The sequence below is a fragment of the Hemiscyllium ocellatum genome, chromosome 17 (genome assembly GCF_020745735.1).
Source record: "Hemiscyllium ocellatum isolate sHemOce1 chromosome 17, sHemOce1.pat.X.cur, whole genome shotgun sequence".
NCBI classification, from domain to species: domain Eukaryota; kingdom Metazoa; phylum Chordata; class Chondrichthyes; order Orectolobiformes; family Hemiscylliidae; genus Hemiscyllium; species Hemiscyllium ocellatum.
The window spans coordinates 13,855,871-13,881,629 of NC_083417.1; the positions used below are offsets into that span (position 1 = coordinate 13,855,871).

General features: G+C 44.8%; 1 protein-coding gene across 3 annotated transcripts in view; it reads left to right on the top strand.

Moving 5' to 3' along the window:
• The first annotated feature begins 2,573 nt into the window (after positions 1-2,573).
• The window catches only part of mafa (MAF bZIP transcription factor a), a 368,210-nt gene continuing 345,024 nt past the window's right edge, over positions 2,574-25,759 (top strand). For all 3 annotated transcript variants that reach the window (XR_009645604.1, XR_009645605.1, XM_060837948.1), the window contains exon 1: positions 2,574-4,275. Coding sequence is in view for 1 of the 3 variants with exons in the window: in XM_060837948.1 (XP_060693931.1) it covers positions 3,296-4,275 (980 nt within the window). In the remaining 2 variants the exon portion in view is untranslated. The remainder of the gene's footprint in view (positions 4,276-25,759) is intronic.

Sequence of the window (25,759 nt, forward strand, 5' to 3'; positions counted from 1 at the left end):
GGATCCCAACAGCAGCGATTCATTTAACTTGTTGGTGTGACAGATAATTGCTGGCTGGCATAATATCGGTGGATGTCTCGGCTGACAGTGCAGCACTCCTGCACTCGAACATTGCCCAAGGTTGTAGCTAGTTTTCTGTAATCAGAGATATTATTTCACACGTCTGCTGGACCTGAACCCGGGCCACTTGAAGTGCCAGGTTACAGGGTCTCCGATCCGGGTCTCGAACCGCCAACTTTCTGGCTCGGGGGAATGCTTTCCGCCCACCGAGGCTGAAAGGACAAGTCAGGGTGGCGTCCCATGGCGAGAATCTCCACCAATCAGTTGGTTTGTGACTCAAATGCGGACAAAGAAGTTGTATTAAAACATGAGAATGATTCATCCGTCTGCTTTAAGCCAGAAGAAAATAACAAGAACGTAATGTTACCCCTTTGCCTATTTTTTTGCCCACGTTCTAAAACCGTGACAGCCTCAACTTACCACAGAAAGTGTAACCTTTCAAATCGAACTCTCACTCATCCTTTCAATTCAGATTTGAAGTCTCTCCTACAGTGTACAGTGTAATCGGGACAAACTCCACTGCGCAATTCACGTTGAAAGCATGGACTGATTTGGAGACACCGGTGTTGGACTGGGGTGGGCAAAGTTAAAAAGCACACAACACCAGGTTATAGTCCAACAGGTTTAATTGGAAGCACTAGCTTTCGGAGCGACGCTCCTTCATCAGGTGGTTGTCCTAAAGCATGGACTGTGTTTGTGTGGAGGGGTGGGGATGGGGGTGGGGGGCAGTTATTAAGGACATTTTCCACCCCCCCCAAAAAATCCCTCAACATATCGAACGTGTAAAAGGATATCTCCCGTTGAAAGCATTCACATTCCCCAGGTCAACAGGCCCAGGGTCTTGTAGCCAAAACTAAAGCTGATTTTCAGTGGGTTCTGTTCCATGTGTCACTCTCAACAGGACCACACTAAGATTTCACACCAGGGGGTCTCATTGAGGTACACCAGGGTGACAATGAAGCCATTGAATCTTCCCTGTCTTCTAGAGAGTAAAGCTCCGAACTCCAATCTGCCAGTCATTTCCTGGGACTGTCATCAGCTGAACTGCCATCACAGGCACAGGAAAACGTGCATACAGCCCCAGGCCACAACGTTTTTTTATATAGCGAATCGGATTTTTTGAATGAATTCCTTCGACAATCACAATTACATTTTACAATAAGATTTAGCATTCATTGAGAAAACCACTATAATGTATTGCTAGAGCTGCCATGCAAATTATCTCGTGAAATGCTACCTTTTTTTGTTCTGGGACTTCCAACACGTTTTGAGTCAACCTGCTTGGACACGTTGTCACACATCTCCAGGACAGACGAGACTTGGAGCTGGACTTTGTGGCCCCCAGCGCCCTTTTTCTAGCTTTGTTGTATGTATAGAATTCCAAGCCCCCAAAGCGGCAGGTGATTGAAAGGAAGACCCGGACAGACCCGCAGTTACCGCTTTCCTCCGCTAGGAGTCGCTGTGTTGGTTCCAAATCTATATTTCTTTGGAATTTTTCTCATTATTTTTTACCATCAGCAGAGAGCGTTTGTCAAATTATTTCACTGCTTTCCAGAGTTAGTTCGCTGACAATTCAACACATGCATCGACTTTATCTTTAAAGCGGTTGCTCGTATCCCGTCAGCATTGAACACAACAATCATTAACCCCAACTATATCTTTTTTAAAATTACACACAGTCAGGATCAGTTTACGACAATAAGGTTTCTCCAACTCCAAGTTCAGCCGTTTGCTTCCCTTTCCCTCCTTTTCTTTTCAGTCACCCTCCGCCCTGTCCGGTCTCAGACCATTTATAGGCAGGAAGATTCAAAGTATAACGTTAGAAAATGCTCATTCACCCGCCCTCCCTTGTACACTCTGCCCCTCCCCCTCCACAGCCTGCCCTTTAGAGGGGAGGACAAGAGTTGGGTGACCGGGCAAGAAAATCTGGTCAACTCTGAATAAAGTTCAAAGGCCAAGAGAAAGCCCGCGGTAAACAAGATACGCTTGCAAGGGGCTGGCCTGTCTAAAATTAATAAGTGCAGTTTGAATCGCATTGACACAAGCTGCACATTTGTTAGAAATAGCAGCCGAATACTGCACAACCACCCAACTGTGTGGGGCTCTTCCAAAACCAGGGATCTCCAGGGCCATTTTAACGCAGGAGCAAGACTGCACAGTTGGAACCGTGCATAACAGTTTTGATACAGAATTCACACACACACTACTCCCAGCTACACACAGATTTATCCCTCTCCGACTTGGTTCCACATTTTTTTGTTTGCTCTTGGATACCTCGCCAAGCCCCTGAGAGTGAGAAAACTTTCTCTCTCTCTCTCTCTCTGTCGCCAGCTGACAGTCAGCTGATGTAGGCTGTGTGATTGACAGTTTGAAAAGTTTTTGCCCGGCTCCCCTCGTTATGCTAAGCAGACCAGCTGGGGCGCTAGCCCATTGGCTGGCTCGCCTAGTCAACTTCCTATTTGAAATCTGACGTCGGGTCCTCTATAAAAGGAGCGATGCTTTTAAACAGAGAGTCGGCGATTCCCATTCTGCAGCTAAAATCGCAACTCGCGTTGGGGGCTTCGCCTGATTTTTTTTATCCCAACCTTCCCCCCCACCCCACCCCCTCCCCCTCCAAAGCAGCAAACCATCGCAATATTGTTTTTTTTAATCTGTCTCTCTCTCTCTCACTGTGTCTTTACCTATCTATCTCACCCCCCTCCCACCCACCCCCCGTCCCTTTTTTGCTCAGAGCCTTACCTCCATCACATAGACTGTCAGTGCAGCAACAACCACCTACAAAAAAAATTACTGAGCGACCACGATGAAGCAGAGTGAGTGAGAGGGAGAGAGAGAGAGAGAAAAAGAGAGAGAGGGAGAGAGAGAGAAAGACAGAAGCAACAATCAAACCGGCTGCGCAGAGTCCATGAAGCTCAGACTTAAGAGAAAGGGGGAAAGCTCGTTTTTCACCGATGGTTCTGCACTGTAGCAGATTGGAGCCGGAACAGTTCTAACCTCTTCATTTTGCAAAAAAAAATCGCTAAAGTGTGGCAAAGTCTTCCTAAATCCTAATAGAGAGGGAGGGAGAAGAGAGAGAGAGAGAGTGACATCCAACCAACCACCAGCAAAAAAAAACAAAAAAGGAATCAAACTGGCTCTCTCCCCGTCTGCTCAGAATAGTCTGATTGCCGCAATCGCAGGGGTCTGTCCTGGCGTTTGGAGAAGTGGGCATCTTCATACCAACTACAACAAAGCGATGGCATCCGAGTTGGCAATCAGCAACGCCGACCTACCCAACAGTCCCCTTGCGATGGAATATGTTAATGACTTCGATCTGATGAAATTCGAAGTCAAAAAGGAGCCGGTGGACTCGGAAGGCAATCCGGGCAGTCACTGCAACCGCATCGGGGGCTCGCTGTCTTCCACACCAATGAGCACCCCGTGCAGTTCGGTGCCTCCGTCTCCCAGCTTCAGTGCCCCGAGCCCCGGAGAGCAGAAGGCGGCGCACCTGGAAGACTTTTACTGGATGACCAACTATCAGCAGCTGAACCCGGACGCCCTGAGCTTTACGCCGGAGGATGCGGTGGAGGCCCTGATCAGCAGCGCCCACCAGCAGATGCAAGCCGGCTTCGAGAGTTACCGAAGCCAGCAGCAGCAGCAGCAGCAGCAGCAACAGTATGCCCCGGCGGCTGGAGCGGGCTTGGCCGGCGATGAGATGCCTCCAGCCGGCGCTGTGGTGGCCCATCACCACCAGCACCATCACCACCACCACCACCACCACCAGGGGCACCAGCACCCAGCGGCGGCGGCGGCGGCAGCAGCAGCAGGAGGAGGAGTGGGCACCGCCGCTGCGGGCACCGGCGCCATGCACCCGCACCTGCGGGCCGGCGATGACCGCTTCTCGGATGACCAGCTGGTCACCATGTCGGTGAGGGAGCTGAACCGGCAGCTACGGGGCGTCAGCAAGGAGGAGGTGATCCGGCTGAAGCAGAAGCGGCGGACCCTGAAGAACCGCGGCTACGCTCAGTCCTGTCGCTTCAAGCGGGTGCAGCAGCGGCACATGCTGGAGAGCGAGAAGACGCAACTCCAGCAGCAAGTCGAACACTTAAAACAGGAGATCAGCAGGCTGGTGCGGGAGAGGGACGCCTACAAGGAAAAGTACGAGAAACTGGTGACCAGCGGCTTCAGAGAAACCGGATCGTCCAGTGACAATCCTTCGTCTCCGGAATTCTTCATGTGAGTTTGTGGATTTGCTGTGCCTTCACCCTCAGACCACCCCATAACCCCTACCCCATTCAAAAAAAAACTTTTTTAAAAACTTTTTAAAACAAAACTGGCGTTTCTTCCTCCCCCACCCTGTCATCTCATGCATTATATGCTTGCTATATCATTTTTTGTGTGTTTTTTTTTAAAGTGAAAGGACTATATTATTATCGACCCTGCATGCTGGACATGTATGGATTTAATTAGTTTGTTGAAAATGGATTTTTTTAAAAAAGAAATTCACTTACGGCATGGCAAGAATTTATACTCGTGACTTTTACTTTTACTTTTTTGTTTGACTCGGATGCACAACTCCCTCCCCCCCCCCCCAAAAAAAAGAGGAAATGGCATCCTTCATCAACCCATCCCTGAAAAAAAAGTTTTGCATCCGCAAGAGGGGGGGGAGTTACTTTAACATTATTTTGGGCCTTTTCAAAAACATCAACTTTGTCATTTTGTGTGAACTCCTGCAAAAAAAAGACAGACTGGATTGCAGTATAACAAAGACTGGGACTGTGGCTAAGGACAAAAAAAGCAATTACTGCGTAATGTTTGGGACATTCTATACATAAAGTGATGTGTTGATTCGCAAAACAGTATATAAATTTATTAAACATTGGGCTAAACTCTTTCCAAGCGTTTTGGGTTAACTGTGCAAGTGAATACTTTCAATGTGTGTGTTTGTGTGTGTGTGTGTTGGATGTAATCTAATTTAATTACACCTTTAATAGTATATTTGTAGAAAAGGAAAGCTCTGTATCCCTACCAGCTGTAACTGCAAAGTTAAGGCCTGTTGTTAAATTATAAAGAGGTAGGTCAATATAGTTTATGGTACTCCCCTATCTATATAAAGTCGAAAGCACTAAGGTAAGAAGTTTGTTTTAAAAATCAGTTTAATTGTTTTGGTGGACAATTGGACGGGAAATATCCAGGGATTAATTTACAGGAAGGTGCTGCAATGGTATCCTACCGCAAATGGGATGTTATTTTCTTAATTACAAGAAATTGAGATTTTTGCAGTTGCGTTTTACAAGTTGGAAAGCGGAAGGTGAGCAATGAGTGGCCCTTCGCTTTTATTCAGACTGCATTTCCAAGCAAAGTCTTATTAAAGGGGAGGAGCCGGTCTTTAATCTCTGAGTGTGTGTGTATGTGTGAGGTGGTTGAAGATTACATTTTCATGGCGCTGCATAATTTCTTCCCCGGTGCGTGAAATTCTGGGACTGAATTGAAATAAAATGGAACATGTTTTATATATGATATGCATTACAGTAAGCAAATGGAAATAAAATGCAAATAATACATTTTTAGAACTTTAATGCATTTTTAAAACAATCATTCATGGAAAATTTGACCATTGCCTGCAGAGTGCAAAATGGGCAGTAGTTCATTGATGTTTTACACAGTTTTTAGACTCAACATTTTAAATAGGCAACAGACCCCAATCAGTTTTTACAGATTAGTTTTAAGCAAGTGTTGGTGATATTTTGTTTAATATTTGTTAGAAATTTCATTTTCTAGGAAGTGTGTGTGTCAGTTCAAATTTGACAAATGCAAGCCATAATAAATGTTGAAATCCGGCAGGAGTTTAATACTCTTTTTTTTAAAAACTTCCAGTTGTAAAAGCTCTCAAAAAATCGGGAATTCTTGGCCAGCCACATGTGATTTTAATTCACGTGTGTTGTCTTCTATTTCTCCGCCCTATTTCCTTTGACATATTTTATTAAAAAGTTGTTGTTTTTTTAACACGGGTAATGGTGGGAGGGAGGGGGGAAGTTGGAAACATATGCGCAATTGCTGGGTGCTGTAGATAGATTAAAACGTATGAAGCACCTGACAATGGTTACTGCTGCTGTTATTCGGGACACTCTATGTATTACAGGCTTCAAACCCATCTCGCTTTGTAATGTGTTCAGCAATCCGCCAGATCAAAGTTTCTCACTGACACGATCGGGTTCATTTTCGTCCAAAGTATTAATTTGAATGTCAGAATTCTATTTGCTCAAGAGTTGGACCTTTGGGTAAAGCACAAGTTTTTAGTGACAAGTCTAGATGATTCAAAATAGCACCTCTTAGTTCTAAGGTCACACAAAAAAATGTTGATCTAAAGAATGCTGTTGGCTAATTAACTGGGAAAACCTTTTTTTCTACTGTTGAAGAAATTGCTGAAAATGCACATGTGTGCATTTCCAAAGAAGAAATTCCTCGTGATTACAGAGTCCAACCGGACTGTTCATTCTGAGCTGCGAACGGGGCACAATAGCATTCTAACAATTCTACGAAAGTCGTTTTCTTTCCCATCGCAAACATTCAAACATAAATAATCGGATCTGTTAGAAAGTGCAGTTTAATATGTCAAAGACAGAAATGAATCCAGGCTTCCTGGTGCGAGTTTTCAGGAAAAGGGTGATTAGCAAGAGCACACATAAAACTTATTTTTATATTAGTTCTTATCTCGATTATTGAATTTATTTTGCACTATAAACCGTAAACAATAAAACATTTTAATATATGATCCTTAATGATCATCTGTCAGAACGCTGAGCACAACCAACCATGATATGTCTAGCCCCTCTCCACACTGAAAATGTACCAGCTCTAAGCGGCTGTCTTCACCCAATTATTTCACACAGACCCAGTCTTTTGGGGGCCGAATATTACAGTGATAATAGAGGAAATTGTCATTTGAATGTTCCCACAAATCATTGGTGCGATATATCTGTGAAACATTACAGCGAGAAGGTAATATATATAGTCAAAAAGAAAACGACATTCAGTTTTGTACAGTTAAGACCAGGTTGATGCGATCTCCCTTTACATAGCAGGCCGCTATCGATCGTTCGGAAGGTCACAAATTGCAAACACAATCGCTTCAGGTTAAAGGGTGGTAAAGGTTAAATCGAGACAAATATATCAATCAGGCCGTCCGATTCGAAATGAAAAGCAGTTTAACTCATTGGGGTCCGCTGCACCAACCTTACAGCAGAAAATCCCTGGGTCTAGAGTAGAAGAGGTACTCGGATGAATGTGGTACTGGCTTGCTCGGTTTTGACGATTCATTTTGTAAATCGTCGACAGTGTGTTGTGACAGCTCGAGTTTTGAGTGATGCCCAACTTCAAAGCGTTCACTGGCGTGTGTTTTTACAACTCGGCCCAGTGTGACCCGTTCATAAATGTGTGTTTTGTGTTTGTTTGTCACCAGGATTTGGGGGCCTGTCACGGTTTGAATCATGAAAGCTTATTGATGTGAAACAATACGTAACCCTTGATCAGATGTGTCGTGTGATGTCTGGCTCTAGCATCCACGATAGGAAATGATGTTTTTATATGACTGTCAGAAAACCTGTCTTCAGCAAAAAAAGGGAGCAGACAGTGTGCATTACTTACAAAGAAGTCTTCCACATGGGGCTATCACAGAGACTGGGCTGGCGGTGGGGAAACTAACACATAGTAGTTCCTGAACCCCTCCTTGTCCAGGAACGGGTGCCATTCATGCATTCTTTTGCAATCCCCCACTGTTATCTGTTGCAATGAATAACCCCCAACTCTGTTGCTCTCTCTCCACTTTGAATCTCGTGTCAGACCCGCTGCATTTCTGTGGCGGGACACGAGCAACTTGCAAAGGACATAGTTCTTCATAGGTACAGCGGCCCATCGCTGTTCTGGCGCTATTCAAGAGCAGATACTTGACGGAGTTTCCCTGTAGGCATTCCAGTCCCCCCCCCCCCCCCCCCGCAAATGTCAAACCCCGAGAGAGGGGAATTTAAAAAAAATACTGCATCAGAAAATAAGACTGGCGCAGCCTCTGGAGATTATTTCAGTCCCACGTGTTCGGCTTGGTGGTATTTGAGTGTGCGGATTAATCGAGGTGAATCAGGGGCATTGTTCAGTTGTTCGTTACACGGGATTGTCGAGGTTTTAGTTTTGCTTTGCCAATGCAGTGACTCTGTCCGATCAGTGGAGCTTTGATTTCCATCAGGGATAAAGCGGGAGGTGGTAAAACGGCCGGGCTTTTGGTTAGAAGTGAAGGAGGCGTGATGTGACTGAAATCTGAGAGCTCCCAGCTTTAGGCTGTTAAAGTGCAGCGAGCAATGAAACTGCGTGGAGAAGCACAAGTGTCACAAAGAGAGAGCCTTCACGGTTCAACCTTTTCGGTTATTCCTCTCGTAAACGCACACGCACTTTCTTACTTTCTCTCACAAACACAGTCCTCCTGCCAGTGTCTCTCTCTTTCGCTCTCACATGCACACCTACTTTCTCTCAGACTAGCTTTGCTTTTTCATATGCTTCTGCCTCAATTGGTGCACCTCTTCCTCCGGAATTTTGGCCTACACGCTGTCCCACACATTTATTCACACCTCTCTCTGGGTCAGTCGCACATACTTGTATCCTATCGCATGTACTGTACATAGAGTAGGTATGTGCAACTTATGTTATGGGCAATATCAGAGTTTCCTTCCCAGTCACGCTGTGTGTTACCCCCAAGGATTGCAGCAGTTCAAGATGGCACTTTCTTCTCAAGGGCACTGCAGGATGGCCAATAAATGCCAGTGACGCCCACATCCTGTGAAAATATAAATTGCAAGTACATAGATGGAATTCGGTTAAATAGAGCCCACGATGTAGTTTATTTTTCTTGTCCTTTTTGTAAATACTCCCGACTTGATATGCTTCGGACGGTTCTTAGAAAGCGACATCCAATTAGACAACCACCGCCCTTTCCCTAATAACCATGTCATTCTTTCTTCCTCTTCGACCCAAATATCCATGCCCCGTTTAAAGGTCAGTACTGACTGCGTTACCATCTCCCTTTCAGGTCGTGCATTCCAAGGCGTGACATCCCGCTGCGTTAAAAAGATAATCTCGTTTCCTCCTGTACGGCGCACAGTAAATGAAAGAATGTAATCCTGCTTCTTATGTTCGCCTCATTTTAATATTTTCATGACAAACTGACCTGACTTGCAAAGAAAAATGTGTATTTTTTTTTGTCTCTCTCTTGCACGAACCCACTTGCTAACCGCTCCATATTCCTCGTTACCCACTCTTTGTTGTAAAGAATGATTTTGAGGACAGCACATTCTGGGTTATCAGAAGCTTTCTGTTGGAGGCTTGGAGAGGGATGGGGAGTGGGGAGTGGGAGGTTATGGCATAGCATCCAACTTGGTCTGAAACAACCGCCTAAAAACAATGCAAGAAAGAGGGGGAAAAAGTACAAAGGCACTTCTGAGTGAATGTGCAACTACTTTGAAATTCTGCAGTAGACATGTAAGAAATAAGTTGAAGATTTCTAGTGAAATAGATCACAAGTGTGTATTTAAATTGTACCTACGTACATGTATTCACATTGGCTGCAGAGACATCAGTATTCGTTTCTTCCCAATATTTTGTTTGTGTATGTATATTACAATGTTCTTGAATGTCACCTTTTCTTTCCGTAATACCTGCAATTGACAAGAGTGCGAAAACGCATCCCAAAATAGCCCATGTTTGACAAAGGGTAAGTACATTAAAACTACAACTGGTCGTTAAATATGGAAGAGTTAATGTTGGACCTTGAACTTGGTCCTGGAATTTTCTTTAACCGTTTGCAGCCACACCAACAGAGAGAGTTTGAGCTGAACACCTGGCAGCAATTGTGCGAATGAACAGGCTGTCTAAAACATTACTAATGGCAGAGAATGAGCAATACTTCTTATAGCTCAATCTGTAAGATTTCACCCCAATTGTAGTAGATGTAATCACTAGCTGTACTGTGTGCAGGTGGAGTTGTCCGTGGGGCAAAACTTAACACATAAATGCTACCTCAAAAGAAAAAAAACAACTGAACTAGGCAATTGCAAAAGAAATTCCTTCTAAAAAGCAGCAGAAATGAATTATTCTGTCACAATGCGGAGGCACCGTAAACAGCAGCCCGGGAGATTAGTTCTTTCCCTGTTTTCCATCTCCGCTTCACCTCCCACTCCTTTCCAATGCTACCTCACTGCCTTGTGCTGAGGAGGCTTTTGTCAAGACGAAGGGAATTGAATGATCCCGTTTCTGCAAGAGTAGAAGTAATTTGCTTAAAACGTCCTTTGGGGTTGCACACACCGGATATTCAATGTGATGCTGTAGCTCGCATACATAGCTTAGCACCGACTGTTGAAACATCAACTGTTTCTTTTCCCTCTCTCCTTTTTAAATCGACTTTCCAGCCCAACAACTTGTACAACCGGGACTATTGAAAGTTCTGTGTGTGGGGGGGTGGGGGGGTGGGGTGCAATGGGATATTTTCTTGAGTCTATTATGAGGGAACTTCATTGAATACATGCATAAACAGAACATCAGAACTGACTGGCAACTTGACTCCCTTAGGTGGATGTGAATGGGAAATACCATGCAGGGATCGTGTCGGGTTTATTAGGGATGTGGCATTCTCGGCATAAGTGAGGTTGCAGATCACGAAACAAGATTAGATTCCCTACAGAGTGGAAACAGGCCCAACCAGTCCACACCGACCCTCCGAAGAGTAACCCACCCAGACCCATTTCCCTCTGACAAATGCACCTAACTCTATGGGCAATTTAGCACGGCCAATTCACCCTGACCTGCACATCTTTGGATTGTGGGAGGAAAACAGAGCACTCGGAGGAAACCCATGCAGACACGGGGAGAATGTGCAAAACTTAACACACACCCAAGTCAGGAATTGAACCCGGGACCCTGTGCTAACCACTGAACCACCGTGCCGCCCAAACTTGTGAATGTCCCAACGCCTCATCTTTCACTGTCTTTTCAGAAAGCTATGTTTGAAGTTTTTTTTTACGAAAAGTAAGACGTCATGGAAATCTGTGGCACCTATGGCCCAATGTACCTGGTGGCGTACGATTGGACCAAACCTCCTCACATCTCTCACTCCTCCCCTCAGTCGCTAGGCGTCACGGAATTCGGTGTACCGTCCAAATTGGTGTACAGCATAAAGCAACTGATTAGGGTCCTGTTTTGCACTAACTTGGGAATAAGGTAATCCAAAGCACTTGCAGGTATACCCTCGCCAAAACCAATAACTCTCTTTATTACTTCCAGGCTCCAGTTCGACATATATATTATGGATATATATATATAAAACAAAAGAAAGCAAAACATTTAAAACACAATGGACGAAGGTGTATCTTTGGCTAAATTCTACTGAGAATGGGCACTCTCCACATTCCAAGGCGTTAAATCTGGAGCAAAGGTTATTTTTCTTCGGAGGGGGGTGGTTAGGGGGAAATTCTTGGTACGTTTTTTGGCTTTCTGCACTTGCACGTTTCTGAACATGCACTGCCTCAGGCCGGTCACACTTCCTGCTACCCAGAGTATCAACCTGTTTCAGTTCTGCCTTTTATGCTTCGAAACCTGTGCTCATGGCCGGCTATAGAATCTGCCTCCAATTTGAAAGCACTCAATGTGCAATTATTCAATGAAAACCCAAGATCGCGAGCCACTAAGTGGAGAGGGTGTTTACAAGCCTAAAGTTTCACAGTGCAGACTCGGTGCAGAATGAAATTTTCTTATTGCTGAGTGAAACCATTTCAAGGTTAACATGGTGTAACCTAACTTTCTGGTGTGCATCAGCCCGGGTGAAGCATACGGTCATCATTAATTGATATTTTTACGTCCATTGATTGTGTTCGGTTGTGTTACATAACATTCAGTCACATCTCGTAGGCACCGCTTCACCGAGAAGGAAACCTTTTAAAAAAAAGTTTCATTCGATCAATCAGTGAGCACTTTGACTAAATAATGTAAGTGACATGAAAATGCAGCAGGCTGGAAAGGTAGAAGGCTCAATGTTGTGCCTGGCATATTTGTATTGATCAAATAGACCTTTTAATGTGAAAATTCTCCCAATGTGATCACCAGCTTGAAACGCATTTTACTTCTGGGTCCACCTGCGGGAAAATGGACTGCAGAGATTCAAGGAGGCAGCTCATCACCACCTTCTCAAGGGCAATAAATGTTGGTCCAGCCAGGGAAACCCACACTCCATGAGTGAAGTCGGGTAGGGGGAGAGCTTTGGGACATCCTGAGTGTGTGAAAGGCTCTATATAAATTCAGATCTATTTCGGGTCCCACATGTCCATCACCCAAAACGAAGTCTCGCCCTCGACAGGTACCATGACTGGTTCCTGTGAATGACATCCATCCAAAATCAATACACGAAAGATTTATTCTTTCAACAAAAAAAAAGTAGTGGTAGGAGAACAAAATTCTAAATGACAATGAGCAGCAGAGCATTCTGCCCGTCAAGGAGTGGGGTGTGTGGGATGCAGTTTCGCTTTTTGCCTGGCTCACGTCCGGTCGAAGTGCTGGACCATGAAAGGATGATGTTTTTGTCGGGCCCCTGTTTCGCTGAACATTCAGCCGACAATGCAACAAAATTAAAGAGGCTGGACATAAGGGTCAGCTCGTTGATCCAATTAATTTCTTAAAATATGCATATTTTAAACAGAGTCCGTTTCCTCCTGGCGTGTGGAGTTGGACCTGTATTCGTTTCTTAAAACTGTTTTCATTGGTTGGTCTTGTTTTAACTTCACTGCCTCACAGCTTAAGGCCCAGCGGATCATATCGCCACTTATGTAATAGTTACAAAGGGTTCGTTTCACTGTAGAGCGATCCTAACAACATTTGGGGTCGTTTTGTGAATGAAGTCCCGCATTTGGCCATTCTTCACAATGACAAAGGAGCCCATCTTTCTAGAGCACAAAAAATAAAACACAAGGGGTGCAAGTTCAGGTGTCCATGGTTGTTTGAATGAACGAGAGGATGGTGAACAAATGGGTACTGTAGCTTTCGATTGATGAAGTCAAACCAATGTCCTTTAGTGACTTCGAAGTGAGAATGTAAGGACGAATGAACACAAAGGAGGAAACATTTGGCCATATCGTGTTTTTTTCTCTCTCTCTCTAGGTTTTGAACGTGTTTGAGACTAATTCGAACATTATTTGGCCTCTTTTCAAAATTACTCAGTCTATTGAAGATAAATCCTCACATCCTCACACGAGCTTAACCGGGGGTTCTTACACTCTCCTGGTCATGGTTGGTCAAACTTTGGTCTCTCTAGGAAGCAAAACGGTCCAGAGAAACAGAATAACCAGCAACGACTACAAATCCAAAACCTCCAAATACAGTTTTCCTTCCGGATCCACACTCGCAGCCGCGCGCTGTCACCGTCAGCCCTACTACAGCTCAGTGCCACACTCTCTCAAACCTGCAAAGGACCTCTGCTCACCAACACCACCGACTCCCCCCCCCCCCCCCCCCACCCCCAACCAACACCCCACCCCCCACCCCCACCCCCAACCCCATCCCCCGGCCCAGAAAATCTGCCCAAATGATGTCGAAATGCATGTGAACATGATTCATGCTTGCTATTTAAAAGTTGTGTCTGGAATTTCTGAAAGAATGTGGAAACAGACACTGACAGCTTTAAGGTCAGGCAGCATCCAAAGAGCAGGAGAATCGACGTTTCGGACATGAGCTCATGTCGATTCTCCTGCTCCTTGGATGCTGCCTGACCTGCTGCGCTTTTCCAGCAACACATTTTCAGCTCTGATCTCCAGCATCTGCAGTCCTCACTTTCTCCTGACAGTTTTAAGGGCAATTACTGAGCAGCAGGTCCGTTGTGATATTGGTGCAGGAAGCTTGTGGCTGTCTGTTGGCGCAGCAAACCTACCCCTCAAAGCTGTGAATGCACCATCATACCTACCTTTAACCTCGCTGCAGTTTGCTTATTCAATATTACAGAAATAACTCGATGACTACGTGAACTGCAACACGGGCCAGCAATACAACACGTTAGGAACTAACGAGTAATTTACGATTCGTACACACACCATCCCAACTTGGGAACTTGTCCTTGTTAGTGGGTCAATTTAAAGCTCATGGACTTGCACCCTTTAATGTGCCTGCACCAGGGTAGCTTGCAATAATCGACCCCCAAATATCTACCACGAGGCTGGAAAACTACCACTGGCATTGAACACTAAAAATGTGTTCGAAAAGGTAAATATAAATAGTGAGAATCCCACACTTACTGGACATCAGAATGAGTTTGACATATTCTAATCTGGACAGTCGGAGGCCGAGGGGTGACCTTTTAGAGGTTTATAAAATCAATTGGGGCATGGATATGGTGGATAGTCAAGGTCTGTTCCCCAGGTTAGGGGAGTCGACCTCGAAGGCATGGGTTTAAGGCGAGAGGGGAAAGATATAAAGAGAAGCTAAGGAACAACGTTTTCACACAGAGGGTGGTGCGTGTGTGGAATGAGCTGTCAAGAGGAAGTTCCTCAATCCTGATGAAGTGCTTTAGCCCGAAAGGTCGATTTTCTGCTCCTCGGATGCTGCCTGGCCGGCTGTGCTTTTCCAGCACCACACTCTCAGCCAGCGGGATTGCTGGAGGCTGGTACAATGACAGCATTTTAAAGTTAAAAATCACACACCACCAGATTATAGTCCTGGTGTTGTGTGATTTTTAATTTTGTCCTCCCCAGTACAACACCGGCACCTCCATATCACGGTTAACGTTTAAACGGCATCTAGATGGGTGTATGAATAGGAAGGGATTGTGGGTCAATACTGGCAAATGGGGTTAGATTAATTTAGTATACCTGGTCGGCATGGACGAGTTGGACTGAAGGGTCTGTTTCCGTGCTGTACATGTCTATGACTCTAATCTAAGATACCTACACTTGAACTCTGCAACCTTGGACCCTTTCGCCTGCTTTTATTGATTTATCTGTTCTTTTCCTTGCATTCTCACCTCGCTTTTGCTTACTTCTCACTTCCCATCCCCGGCCCTCTATCTTCCATGTGCACAATTTCCAGGCAATTGTAAGTAAACAGTGGGGGGAGGGCATGCACCGCTCACAACAGACACCAGGAGTTGATATTCTAGTTAGTCTATAGCATTCCATTGGAGGAAGAAGGGGAAAAAAATAACTTTCCAGTGAAGATTTGGATGAATCTGGTCGCGAGGTGTTCGAAGTTTAACTCTGAGAAATGTTGTCGTGGAGAGAGGGGGGAGGAGGGCATCACAGTAGAAACCAACAGTAGGCCGCTGTGTGTGTGTGTGTGTGAGAGAGAGAGAGACAGACAGAGTACGTGTCAAATCCCCATTTAGAACATTTGACTGGAAAGCAGCAAAGCCAGAGAGAGAAAAAAAAACCACGCTCACTAACCGCCAAGGCATTCAATGAAGGACAACACACAATAACAAAAAAAATCAACGCGTTCGTTCTCGAACAAAGAGGATTGTTCTGCGGCGTGAACTGAACAATGCGCCCGAGCTACATGCTTTCAAATGTCACCCCACCCACAGCGGCGGCCGCAACAGGCTACACACAGCGTGGGCTTGGAGCTTTAGAGATCAGAAACTGGGAGAAGAAGGGAGGGGGTGCCGGGTCGGTCAACAAATCCGAGAACTGTCGCATCACTCCCGCTTACCAGAACAAACGGAGGTGACAGGTGTTACCAGAGTGGAAACACTTTTGCACCCTCACTCAGATCGAAACTTGCGGAGAAATCAGCGGGACCTTTGTACGTCCCGCAAGGTGAAGGTGGTAGGGGTGAGGGGGAAGGGGAGGGGTGGTGGTGCCGGGGGTTCTGGGTCAGGGTGTGTGTGCGTGTTGGGGGGGGGGGGGGTGGTTGCTGGGCTAAATGACCTTTGAGATTTCCGCACTTCGATTAAAAACAATTGATCAGATTGTGAGTTGTATTCCAAGTAAAGAGAACCACGGGTTGTAATCCAAGTAATAAAACAACCACAGGTCCACCCTTGTATGACAAAAGATGGGTTTTTTGTTGTTGTTGTTGGTTAGGGCCCCTAACCTGAAGAAGAGATAACTGACATTCATATAGCGCCTATCACGACCTTCTGGAAGCCCCCACACGTTTGAGTTAAGGATTTCCTTTCAGTATTCCAGTCGTCATACCAGGAGTAGGCTGGGAAGTTAATGAAACCCTAGGACTTAGAAGAGAGTTTTCACCCCTACCACACTCCGCCCCCCACACTCCCCCCAAAACCTCCGCCACCCCGCGCCATTTACATTGATATTAGCCAGCTCATTTGTCACCACATGGTATCCCGCGAGTTAGCGTCGATGAAAGGGATAGAGAGAGGAAGAAGGATGGAAGTTGGAGCGAACGCTGTAAATCTGAAACAAGCAAAAAAGACCCCCAGAGAGTGCTGGAGGAAGGCAGCAGCGAGCTGAGGCAGCACTGGCAGGGACGGAGGCAGAAGTTAACCAGGAATGTCCCACACGCTACCTTGTCTCGAAACCAATGACAGCTGCGCCTTATGTTGCAGGGCACAGAACCAGAGAAATTTGGAAGTCAGCCGCTGGATTGTAGACAGGATGCACATCAGGAGGGACCTACCTATTCTCTGAGGAACGAAATGCCTCGCCAGGGATGCTGGCGAAAATAAATTCATTGAGAGCTTTCAAAATGCGCATGCATGTCAATAGGTCTAATCAAATTATTGGATCGTGTTAATGGCGCACGTCTGGTGTAGATGGGACTTGATGCTGGGCCTCCCAGCTCAAAGGGAGGGGCACTATCATTACACCACAAGAACGCTAGTGCACCTCCGATATATAGACATCTAAAACCCAACCTGTTGCGATATGGAGTAGGTAGGACCTGAACCTGGGCCTCCTATCTTCGAGGTAAGGACACAACCATTAGGCCAAGGCAGTTAGGGACAGGAATTCATCCTCAGAAAGGGAATTTTTTTTTTGCGGGGCTACGAGGGTGGTCACCAAACGGATTGCTCCAGCGAAGGGCTGTCACGGGCACGATGGGCCGAATAGTCTCCTGCTGGAGAAATGCGACCCTCTGCTGTTTATACGAAATCTGAAGTCAGAATGAGAGAAGGTGCGCCCCTCGCTCGCCCCTCACGGCTGGGCGGCGTGAAGTGAGGGCTAACCTTTGTGGGAATGTTTCTAAGGCAGTTAATGCTTCACCGGGATGAGAGGGAAGTACAAACAGAAGGAACCACTGGCCCTCACTACAAGAATGAGCAGCATCTTATAATTAGACACTACAACCGGTACACGTGACTGGTCAGACAGAGCAATAAGTGTGGCATCTGGAAATCACGATAAATACCGCACCCAAAAAGCCACTAAAACAATTAAAAGTCAAATGGTATACGGACTGATACACTTGTGTGGCTTCAGTTCCGCATTTCAAGCAACCAATGGAACAGCGTTTGAAGAAACGGACAGGTTAACCCAAAACAATTACATTTACGGAACAAAAATAGAATTTGCTGAAGAAACTCAGCACATCTGGCACCATCGATGGAGGGGGAAAAAAAGCAGAGTTAAGTTTCAAATCCAGTTCTGTAGAAGGCTCACTGGACTCGAAACGTTAATTCTGTTTTTCTTTCTCTCTCTCCATGTATGTTGCCTGACCTGCTGCGTTCCTCCAGCAGTTTCTGCTTTTGTTTTCAGATTTCCAGCATCCGCTGTTCTTAGTTTTATTTCAATGATATTTAGGGATTGTATGCGTGCGAGAAAAAGAAAGATAGATAATAAATCACATACAAACAGATGATTCTAAAAGCAGCTAAGGTCGATTCGCTAGCATTTTCAATCCAGTTGTGTGGATAGCTCGCGTCGGAGACACGAGGAGGTACATTTAAGATGGAGTGTGGATAAATAGAATTATAAACCTGCAAAACAGACCTGTTTGACATTCTATGTCGCATTCTGTAACCTTCTCATAGGTCAGGGCATGTTAACATTGACTGTGACAATAGAGCAGCGCCATTAGGATACACTTCATCAGTCACTGGAATGCATCAGGAACTCGAATGCAAATATTCAGAACCTTCATGGCAGCTTCAAAACAGCAATAAAAAAGATTTTGTACTTATTTATTTTAAAAGATGAAAGTTCGATCGGGTTATTTGTTAGCTTAAAACTTACGAAAAATTAAGGAATAGAGATACATTTGGAGGGAGCGGTGTGAGATTGGTTGCGGGTGTGTGTGCATGCGTGTGTATAGATTTGTCGGTGTCTTTTTGGTATCTGTCAATTTGTATTTGCATATGAGTGTATTTTTGTGTGTCTATGTTGTGAAAGTTTGTCTTTTTGCGCTTGCATATCTGTCCGTCTATGCATATGTTTTTGAGCATTTCTGAGTCCGGATTTGGTTGTGTGTCTGTCTTTTTGTGTGTGTTCTTGCGCATGTGTTTATATGTGTTTGTGTTCTTGCGTGTCTGTGTGTATGTTCTTCTGCGTGCGTTCTTGTGTGACCTTTTGTGTGTTCGTGTCTGTTTGTGTGTTCGTGTTGGCTTGTGTGTATTTGTTTGTATCTGTGTTTCTGTCTATATTTGTGCGCGTGTTGTGTGTCAATGGCCGAAAGACAATGTTAGATTGCGATTTGTTTCAAGTCATTTATTGTCTTATATATAATATATGTGACTGTATGTGTGCGTCTCTGTGTATGTGTGTGTGATGTGTGTCTGTGTATGTATTTGTGTATATGTCTGACTATTTCTATCTGTGTTTCTATGTGTGTGTGTGATGTGTGTCTGTGTGTATGTATTTGTGTATATGTCTGACTATCTGTATCTGTTTCTGTGTATGTGTGTGTGATGTGTGTCTGTGTATGTATTTGTGTATATGTCTGACTATCTGTATCTGTTTCTGTGTATGTGTGTGTGATGTGTGTCTGTGTGTATGTATTTGTGTACATGTCTGACTATCTGTATCTGTGTTTCTGTGTATGCGTGTGTGATGTGTGTCTGTGTATGTATTTGTGTATATGTCTATCTGTATCTGTGTTTCTGTGTATGTGTGTGTGATGTGTGTCTGTGTGTATGTATTTGTGTATATGTCTGACTGTATCTGTATCTGTTTCTGTGTGTGTGTGATGTGTGTCTGTGTGTATGTATTTGTGTATATGTCTGACTATCTGTATCTGTGTTTCTGTGTATGTGTGTGTGATGTGTGTCTATGTGTATGTATTTGTATATATGTCTGACTATCTGTATCTGTGTGTCTGTGTATGTGTGTGTGATGTGTGTCTGTGTATGTATTTGTGTATATGTCTGACTGTATCTGTATCTGTGTGTGTGTGTGTGTAATTGTGTGTTTATGAACAAGCATCCTCGAAGTTATGTCAGCACTGCAACATTCAGGATGATCGATCGTAAAACAAGTGAAACGATGGCCGACAGGTTTGGAGAGAACACTTAGTAAAACGGCTTGAAGGAAAAGCTGCGTTTGAATGCTTTAAGCTAAATAGATCCGAAAATGGTGTACCTGTCTTTCATTCCCTCTATAAAACTGGCAATATCCCTGAGTGGTTTTTACGTTCACATCGGCACCAAACCTGCAGGTGCGTTTTGATAATCAAATATGGGGATTTTTTTTGTAAAAATCAGTGGGAACATTCCTAGTCGGTTTGTCAGGTGAATGCACTCGAAAAAAGAACACAAGGCAGCTTTTGGCATCATTACTCGAGTGTTCCTCATCGAGTGCGGAAAGTCCCGTTAAATGCGCAAAGTTGGCTGCAAACACAGTAACACCTCTCTCCACGAGGAAGTAACAACGAAAATGCTATCATTTCCAATGTATCCCTGAGCAGGGTGAGGGAGGTGGGGACGGAACCGAACATTCGTGACGAAGGAAATGGTATTACTCAGAATTGTGGAGAGGATGAAACTTATCTCTGATTTCTAAAGTGAGAAAGGTTGGAATTAAAGAAGGTTCTTCAGAGCTATGTATGTGGGAGTGCGGCCGATTATTGTGCACTGAACGGCTCTTTATTGTGACTGGCATGAAATGAGTCAAAATGCTGTTTCTTGTTTCTTTCGACCGATTTATCTCCTTTCACCTCCCCCGCTCAAATCAGCCCAGAAAACTCAGGATAATTTGGAGGATTTTTAAACCATGAAAGCAGCAATGAATTAATTCACTTCACCTTTCAACTTCACAGAAGGAAAACTGATTTGTGTGTGATGTGTGTGTATTTGTGTGTGTGTCTGGCTATGTGTGTCAGTGTTTCTGTGCATACATGTGTGGTGTGTGTGTGCCTGTATCTGTCTGTGTGTGAGTTTGTGCATGTATCTGACTGTGTGTATGTGTTTCTGTGTACGTATTTGTGATGTGTGTGTCTGTGTGTATGTACTTGTGTATATGTCTGACTGTATCAATATCTGTGGTTCTGTGTATGTATGTGTTGTGTATGCCTGACTGTATGAGTGCCTGTATTTCAGTGTGTGTGTGATGTCTGTGTCTCTGTGCGCGGTGTGTATGTCTGTGTGTATGTCTGACTGTATGAGTGTCTGTGTTTCAGTGTGTGTGTGTGTGTGTGATGTCTGTGTCTCTGTGCGCGGGGTGTATGTCTGTGTGTATGACTGTATGAGTGTCTGTGTTTCAGTGTGTGTGTGATGTACCTGTGTGTGTATTTATGTTTCTGTAGGGGGACAAAGAGCTTCATTGACGCTGAAATGCAGCCGTTGTAAAATGGGCGACGCAGCAGTAGACAGACGCACAGCAAGATCCCAAAGCACAAAGCAAATATCTCGATGTAATGATAATCTATGGAAGGGGGTAGGTGGGATAAATGCCACTCTGACCGGCATGGATCCTGCTTTCCGATTTCTGGATTGGAATGTGAACCCATAACCTTCTGAGTGGCAGGTACCAATTGAGTCAGGGTAAAAAATGAGGTCTGCAGATGCTGGAGATCACAGTTGAAAATGCGTTGCTGGTTAAAGCACAGCAGGTCAGGCAGCATCCAAGGAATAGGAAATTCGACGTTTCGGGCATAAGCCCTTCATCAGGAATGGCCATTCCTGATGAAGGGCTTATGCCCGAAACGTCGAATTTCCTATTCCTTGGATGCTGCCTGACCTGCTGTGCTTTAACCAGCAACGCATTTTCAACCAATTGAGTCAGGGCTGGCACTTCGGTCCGAGCTCGCACTGCAACTCACTCAATCTCCCTTTCCATCTCCACCACCAATATCCCCCAGCCAGTCTAACCTCACTATCCCACGGCCTCCCACCTCCACGCCACCCTGAGGATCACTCATTCTCCCCAGAAGTCATTATATTGGTTTCTAAATAAAACAAAACAACAGACAAGGCAATTATTATGAGCCGACCCCAATCGTGGATAATATTAGATACAACAAATAAATTACCCATTTAACCCTTTCATGGCTGATGATTACGGGAAATCCTGATGCAGTACAATAAAAGGATTACCTCGCATTAAGCAACTCTACCTGGGAAACAAACCAAAAAAAAAGTAATATATAACAGACCTTCCCAAATATGTGGTGCATGCAAAGATGTAAGATTCGTGAATGAAACATTCCTTGAAAGACACAGTAATTTTCTTTTTGGGATGAAAACCAGAGATTGCTAGAAAAAGTCAGCAGGTCTGGTAGCATCTGTGGAGAGAAATCAGAGTGAGAACAAATTACTGTAGATGCTGGAATCTGTACCGGAAACAAAAACAAATGCTGGAAATCGCAGTGGATCAGGCAGCAGCCGCAGTGATGGAGCAGGCTAACATTAGGTGACTCTTTATCGAGAAATCAGTACTAACGTTTCGGGTTCAGTGACCCTTCTTCAGAACTGAGCATTTTTCAGAAATATCTTTGGGACTTTTTGTTAAAGAAAAACAATAATCAGGATAAATACTTGTGAAAGCAACATCAATGCGGTTTCATCGATCATTTGTAATATGCCCTCAATGCGATATTAACCTACCGTGAACAGTGGATCAAATTAACCAACAAAGACAGAATTCTTAATAAAAACCGAAAGAACTGTGTATGCTGTAAATCAGAACAAAAACGCGAGTTGTTGGGAAAGCTCAGCAGGTCTGGCAGCATCTGTAAAGAGAAATCAGAGTTAACTTTTCGGGTCCTCAGAGGAAGGGTCACCGGACCCAAAACGTTAACTCTGATTTCTCAAGGACGAAGTTTTTAATCGGATCTAAACTTAGCCGTGCGCGGCCAATGGGGCCGGGTTCGAGCTTCCCAATGTTATCGAGTGTAATACACCTCGGAACTGACCTGGTACAGTGTCTCATTTGGGAGAGTGGGTATTACTGACAAGTTCTCTTCCATTCTTGTATGTGCACTCTATAATCAGACTTGATATCATTTCAATAATTTCCTCAATCAGAATTTATGGCGAAATTATTTGAAGCCCACCACAGGTCGTCACCATCTGAAAGACAACAAACATTTTATTTTATTTTCCGCTAAGTGTTCCCATTCAGATATCACCTTTCCAAAAGTTGGGAGAGCGGTGCGATTCTGTCAGAATGATGTCTGGACTGGCCGGTGGGTCTAACGGGAGCAGCAGGGAGGGCATTGTCGATTGAGACAGTCTGAGGAGACCGAGGGGGTGAGGTCAAGTGTTTAGTTTGCCGGTTGCGGAAAGGTTTTGAGCATTTTCTGCCTTTTACTGGAAGGAGTTGAGACTAAGTGCGCATTTAAAGTTTTGTCCGTGCCTACTCGATGGGCCGAAGGGCCTCTTCTGTAATGCATGATTCATGGGATGGAATTAATTGAGTAAACACTTTTCCAGCGGAGTAGCTGTTTTGCTCAGGTGAGGTTTGGAGTTATTCGCGCTGCAGAATTTGCTTTCTGTTACTGGTCAGACCACGGTTAAAAGTCAGACTTAACCTGGCGAAACTGAAGGCAGGAGGTGCCATCAAGTACGAGACACAATGTCGTGTCCCCTAGCCTTTTTTTTGAAGAAGAGACTTGCCATTAGCTTGGTAATTGATCTCAGGCTGAGATTGCCTACTGCACATTGAGCTGTGATTCACAGCGACGCTGTCGTTCATTTTTAGTGCAGACATCACTAGCTTCGCCTGACTTGTCAGAATGCTGTTTCTCTATCATACCAAGACCGTGTAGTGTAAATACATCGCGTCACTTTAAGTTGAGGTCTTTTGTGGAATCGCCAAAGGGGCAGTTTTATCAAAGTCCCATGGCACTGAGTATGCAGTCTGACGGAACTGCGGAGAGAGGGAAGGAAGTAAAAGTGACAAGTCCGATATGACTCTTCGTCAGAATTACCTTTTTGGCTAACACGACACTGAATCCAAAAAAAAAGTTTCGGTACAAAACTACAAGAATATACAAAATGCTGGAGAAGCTCAGCAGGACTGGCAACATCTGTGGGGGAGAGCGAGAGAGAGACAAGAGTCAATGTTTCGAGTCCAGTATGACACTTCTTCAGAGACTTAATCCTGGAATATTGTCAGACCTGCTGAGTTTCTTCAGCACTTTCGGTGTGTTTTTATAATTTAAATCTCCAGCATCCACATTCAGTTTTTGTTGCTTCCCTTATAACTAGAAGGACAACTGCAGGATGTGCAATGAGAACCTTTATTCTGATCATAACCTATATCAGGTTATGGAAGCGAATTTCACTGAAAGTGAAAAATGAAGTCGAGTGTGTCTGTCGAGTGCCTTTCCGTTTCAGGGATGCGATTAATAAGACAGTTCTCGACTTGTAAACATTACATCAGATAGTCAGATTCTGCAGTGAATGCAGTTTTTGAAAGATTCATAATTGAGTTCTGAGCAATTAATCTATTTTACTCAACCTGCTCAGACAGGTCATTATACATTTCTGGAGACGGTGGGTCCTGAACTCGGGCTTCCTGGCTCAGAGGTAGGAACACTGCCACTGCACCAGGGGAGCCTAAACTGAGCCCAAAATTAAACCCTTTCTGACGATTGGTTTTAGGATATAACCCTGGCGTCACAATGTCTTACCAGACCAATAAAAGCGGCGCAATCCTGTGGATGGGGTCTGCAGAGGACCAGCATCCGCTGGTAACAGCGACCATTTCTTGATTTAGAGTTTTGAAGGGTCAAACGTCTTGCTCTATTGACTGTGGGAAATATCACTCGCAAGATGTTCAGTTGTTACCACAGTTTACATCAGAACGTATGCACCGGCCATCATTTAGAATCATAGAATCAAACAGTACAGAAGCGGCCCTTCGGCCCATGGAGTCAGCACCCCCACAACTATCCGATTTCAAACTTCAAAGACGTTTTATCTCAAGGTGAGATGTCCATATTTCCCAAAATGAATTAGTGTCCGATAATATTCGCAGCCAGTAAGAACACCAATTACAGCAATTAGACTTATGAATAGTCATCAGTACTAGAGTCCATGTATGAATATATTAACATTGATTTAACAGGTAATCCCTTAATCCATATTGTAACTCCTGCATTTGATTGATCTTTAGCACCATCTGGTTTAACACCAACCCACCCCCACCCCCTTGATGAATATTTGAACACCAATTTCCTGGGTCTCTCTCTCTCTCTACCCTCATCTGATTCGGTGGTATTAAACTGGCAACTGAGTTCCTTTGTTTCGCGCCGAGCACAATGGTTGCTAGACTGACTGGACCATTGATTTAGTGTCGGCCTTCAATCCAGTCTGCAGTCCGGTTGGCGAGACAGAGCACGGTCATCTCCATTACTGCCTTATCATTGTTATGGGTTCCGTGGAGAGCAACAATTAATCCTAACCTCTTTCAAACGCGTCCAGCCCTGCACATGACTTGCAATCAAGAATTTAGAACTCGTTGTAGAATGATAGCTATTGGGGAGTAGGCAGGTAGACCACAGACTGGGAGATGCCTGCACATGTTCCAATTAACACCTTTGTCCATGAAAGTAATCGGCGCGTTAATAAGCTTCTTGACACGAGTTGAACCATCCTATAACTGGATAGATGTGGGACAGGGTTTCACCAGTAGGATTTGGAATCAAATCCGAAGATGTTAGAAAACGCTCAGGGCGTCTGGACAGCGACTGTAGAGAGGGGGGGGGGGGGGGGGGCAGGGTTAAACGCTTCAGACTGAACACCGTACATTAAAAACGGAGAGTGGGCTTGCTTTTAAGCAAGTGGGGGAGGAGGATGGCAGACCAAAACCCCACCAAGACCCCAACCACCACCACTTCTGCAACTGCTACAGGGGATAGTCACCGATGTCAGCAAACATTGGAAACGACGGTTGAGTAAGAAACGGGAGAGTGGACCTCAGAGGTGCAGTGGCAAAGACACATAACTCAGCAACACTCGGAAAAAAATCGATATTCTGACTTCCCAACTATCTGAGAGGTTAGCTGTAATGAGTAAGAGCCATGTTTTAAACATCGATTTCACAAATACTTGCCAGTCCATTCCAAATCTGAGTTGAGTCTCTAGCCCCATATTGCGTCCGTCACAAAAACAACACTCACAACCACCTCCCTTACCTTCTGCCTGGATTCCAACATTCCTTGCACTGAAATCCCAGACTGAAAGCTTCTCTTCCCCTCTTCACCCCCCCCCCATAGATTTTAACTCAGTAAAACTCTGATGCCCCCAGAGTCCCTTACGATATAGGAGGCCACTCGGCCCAGAGCGTTGCAGAGTCCATCAAAC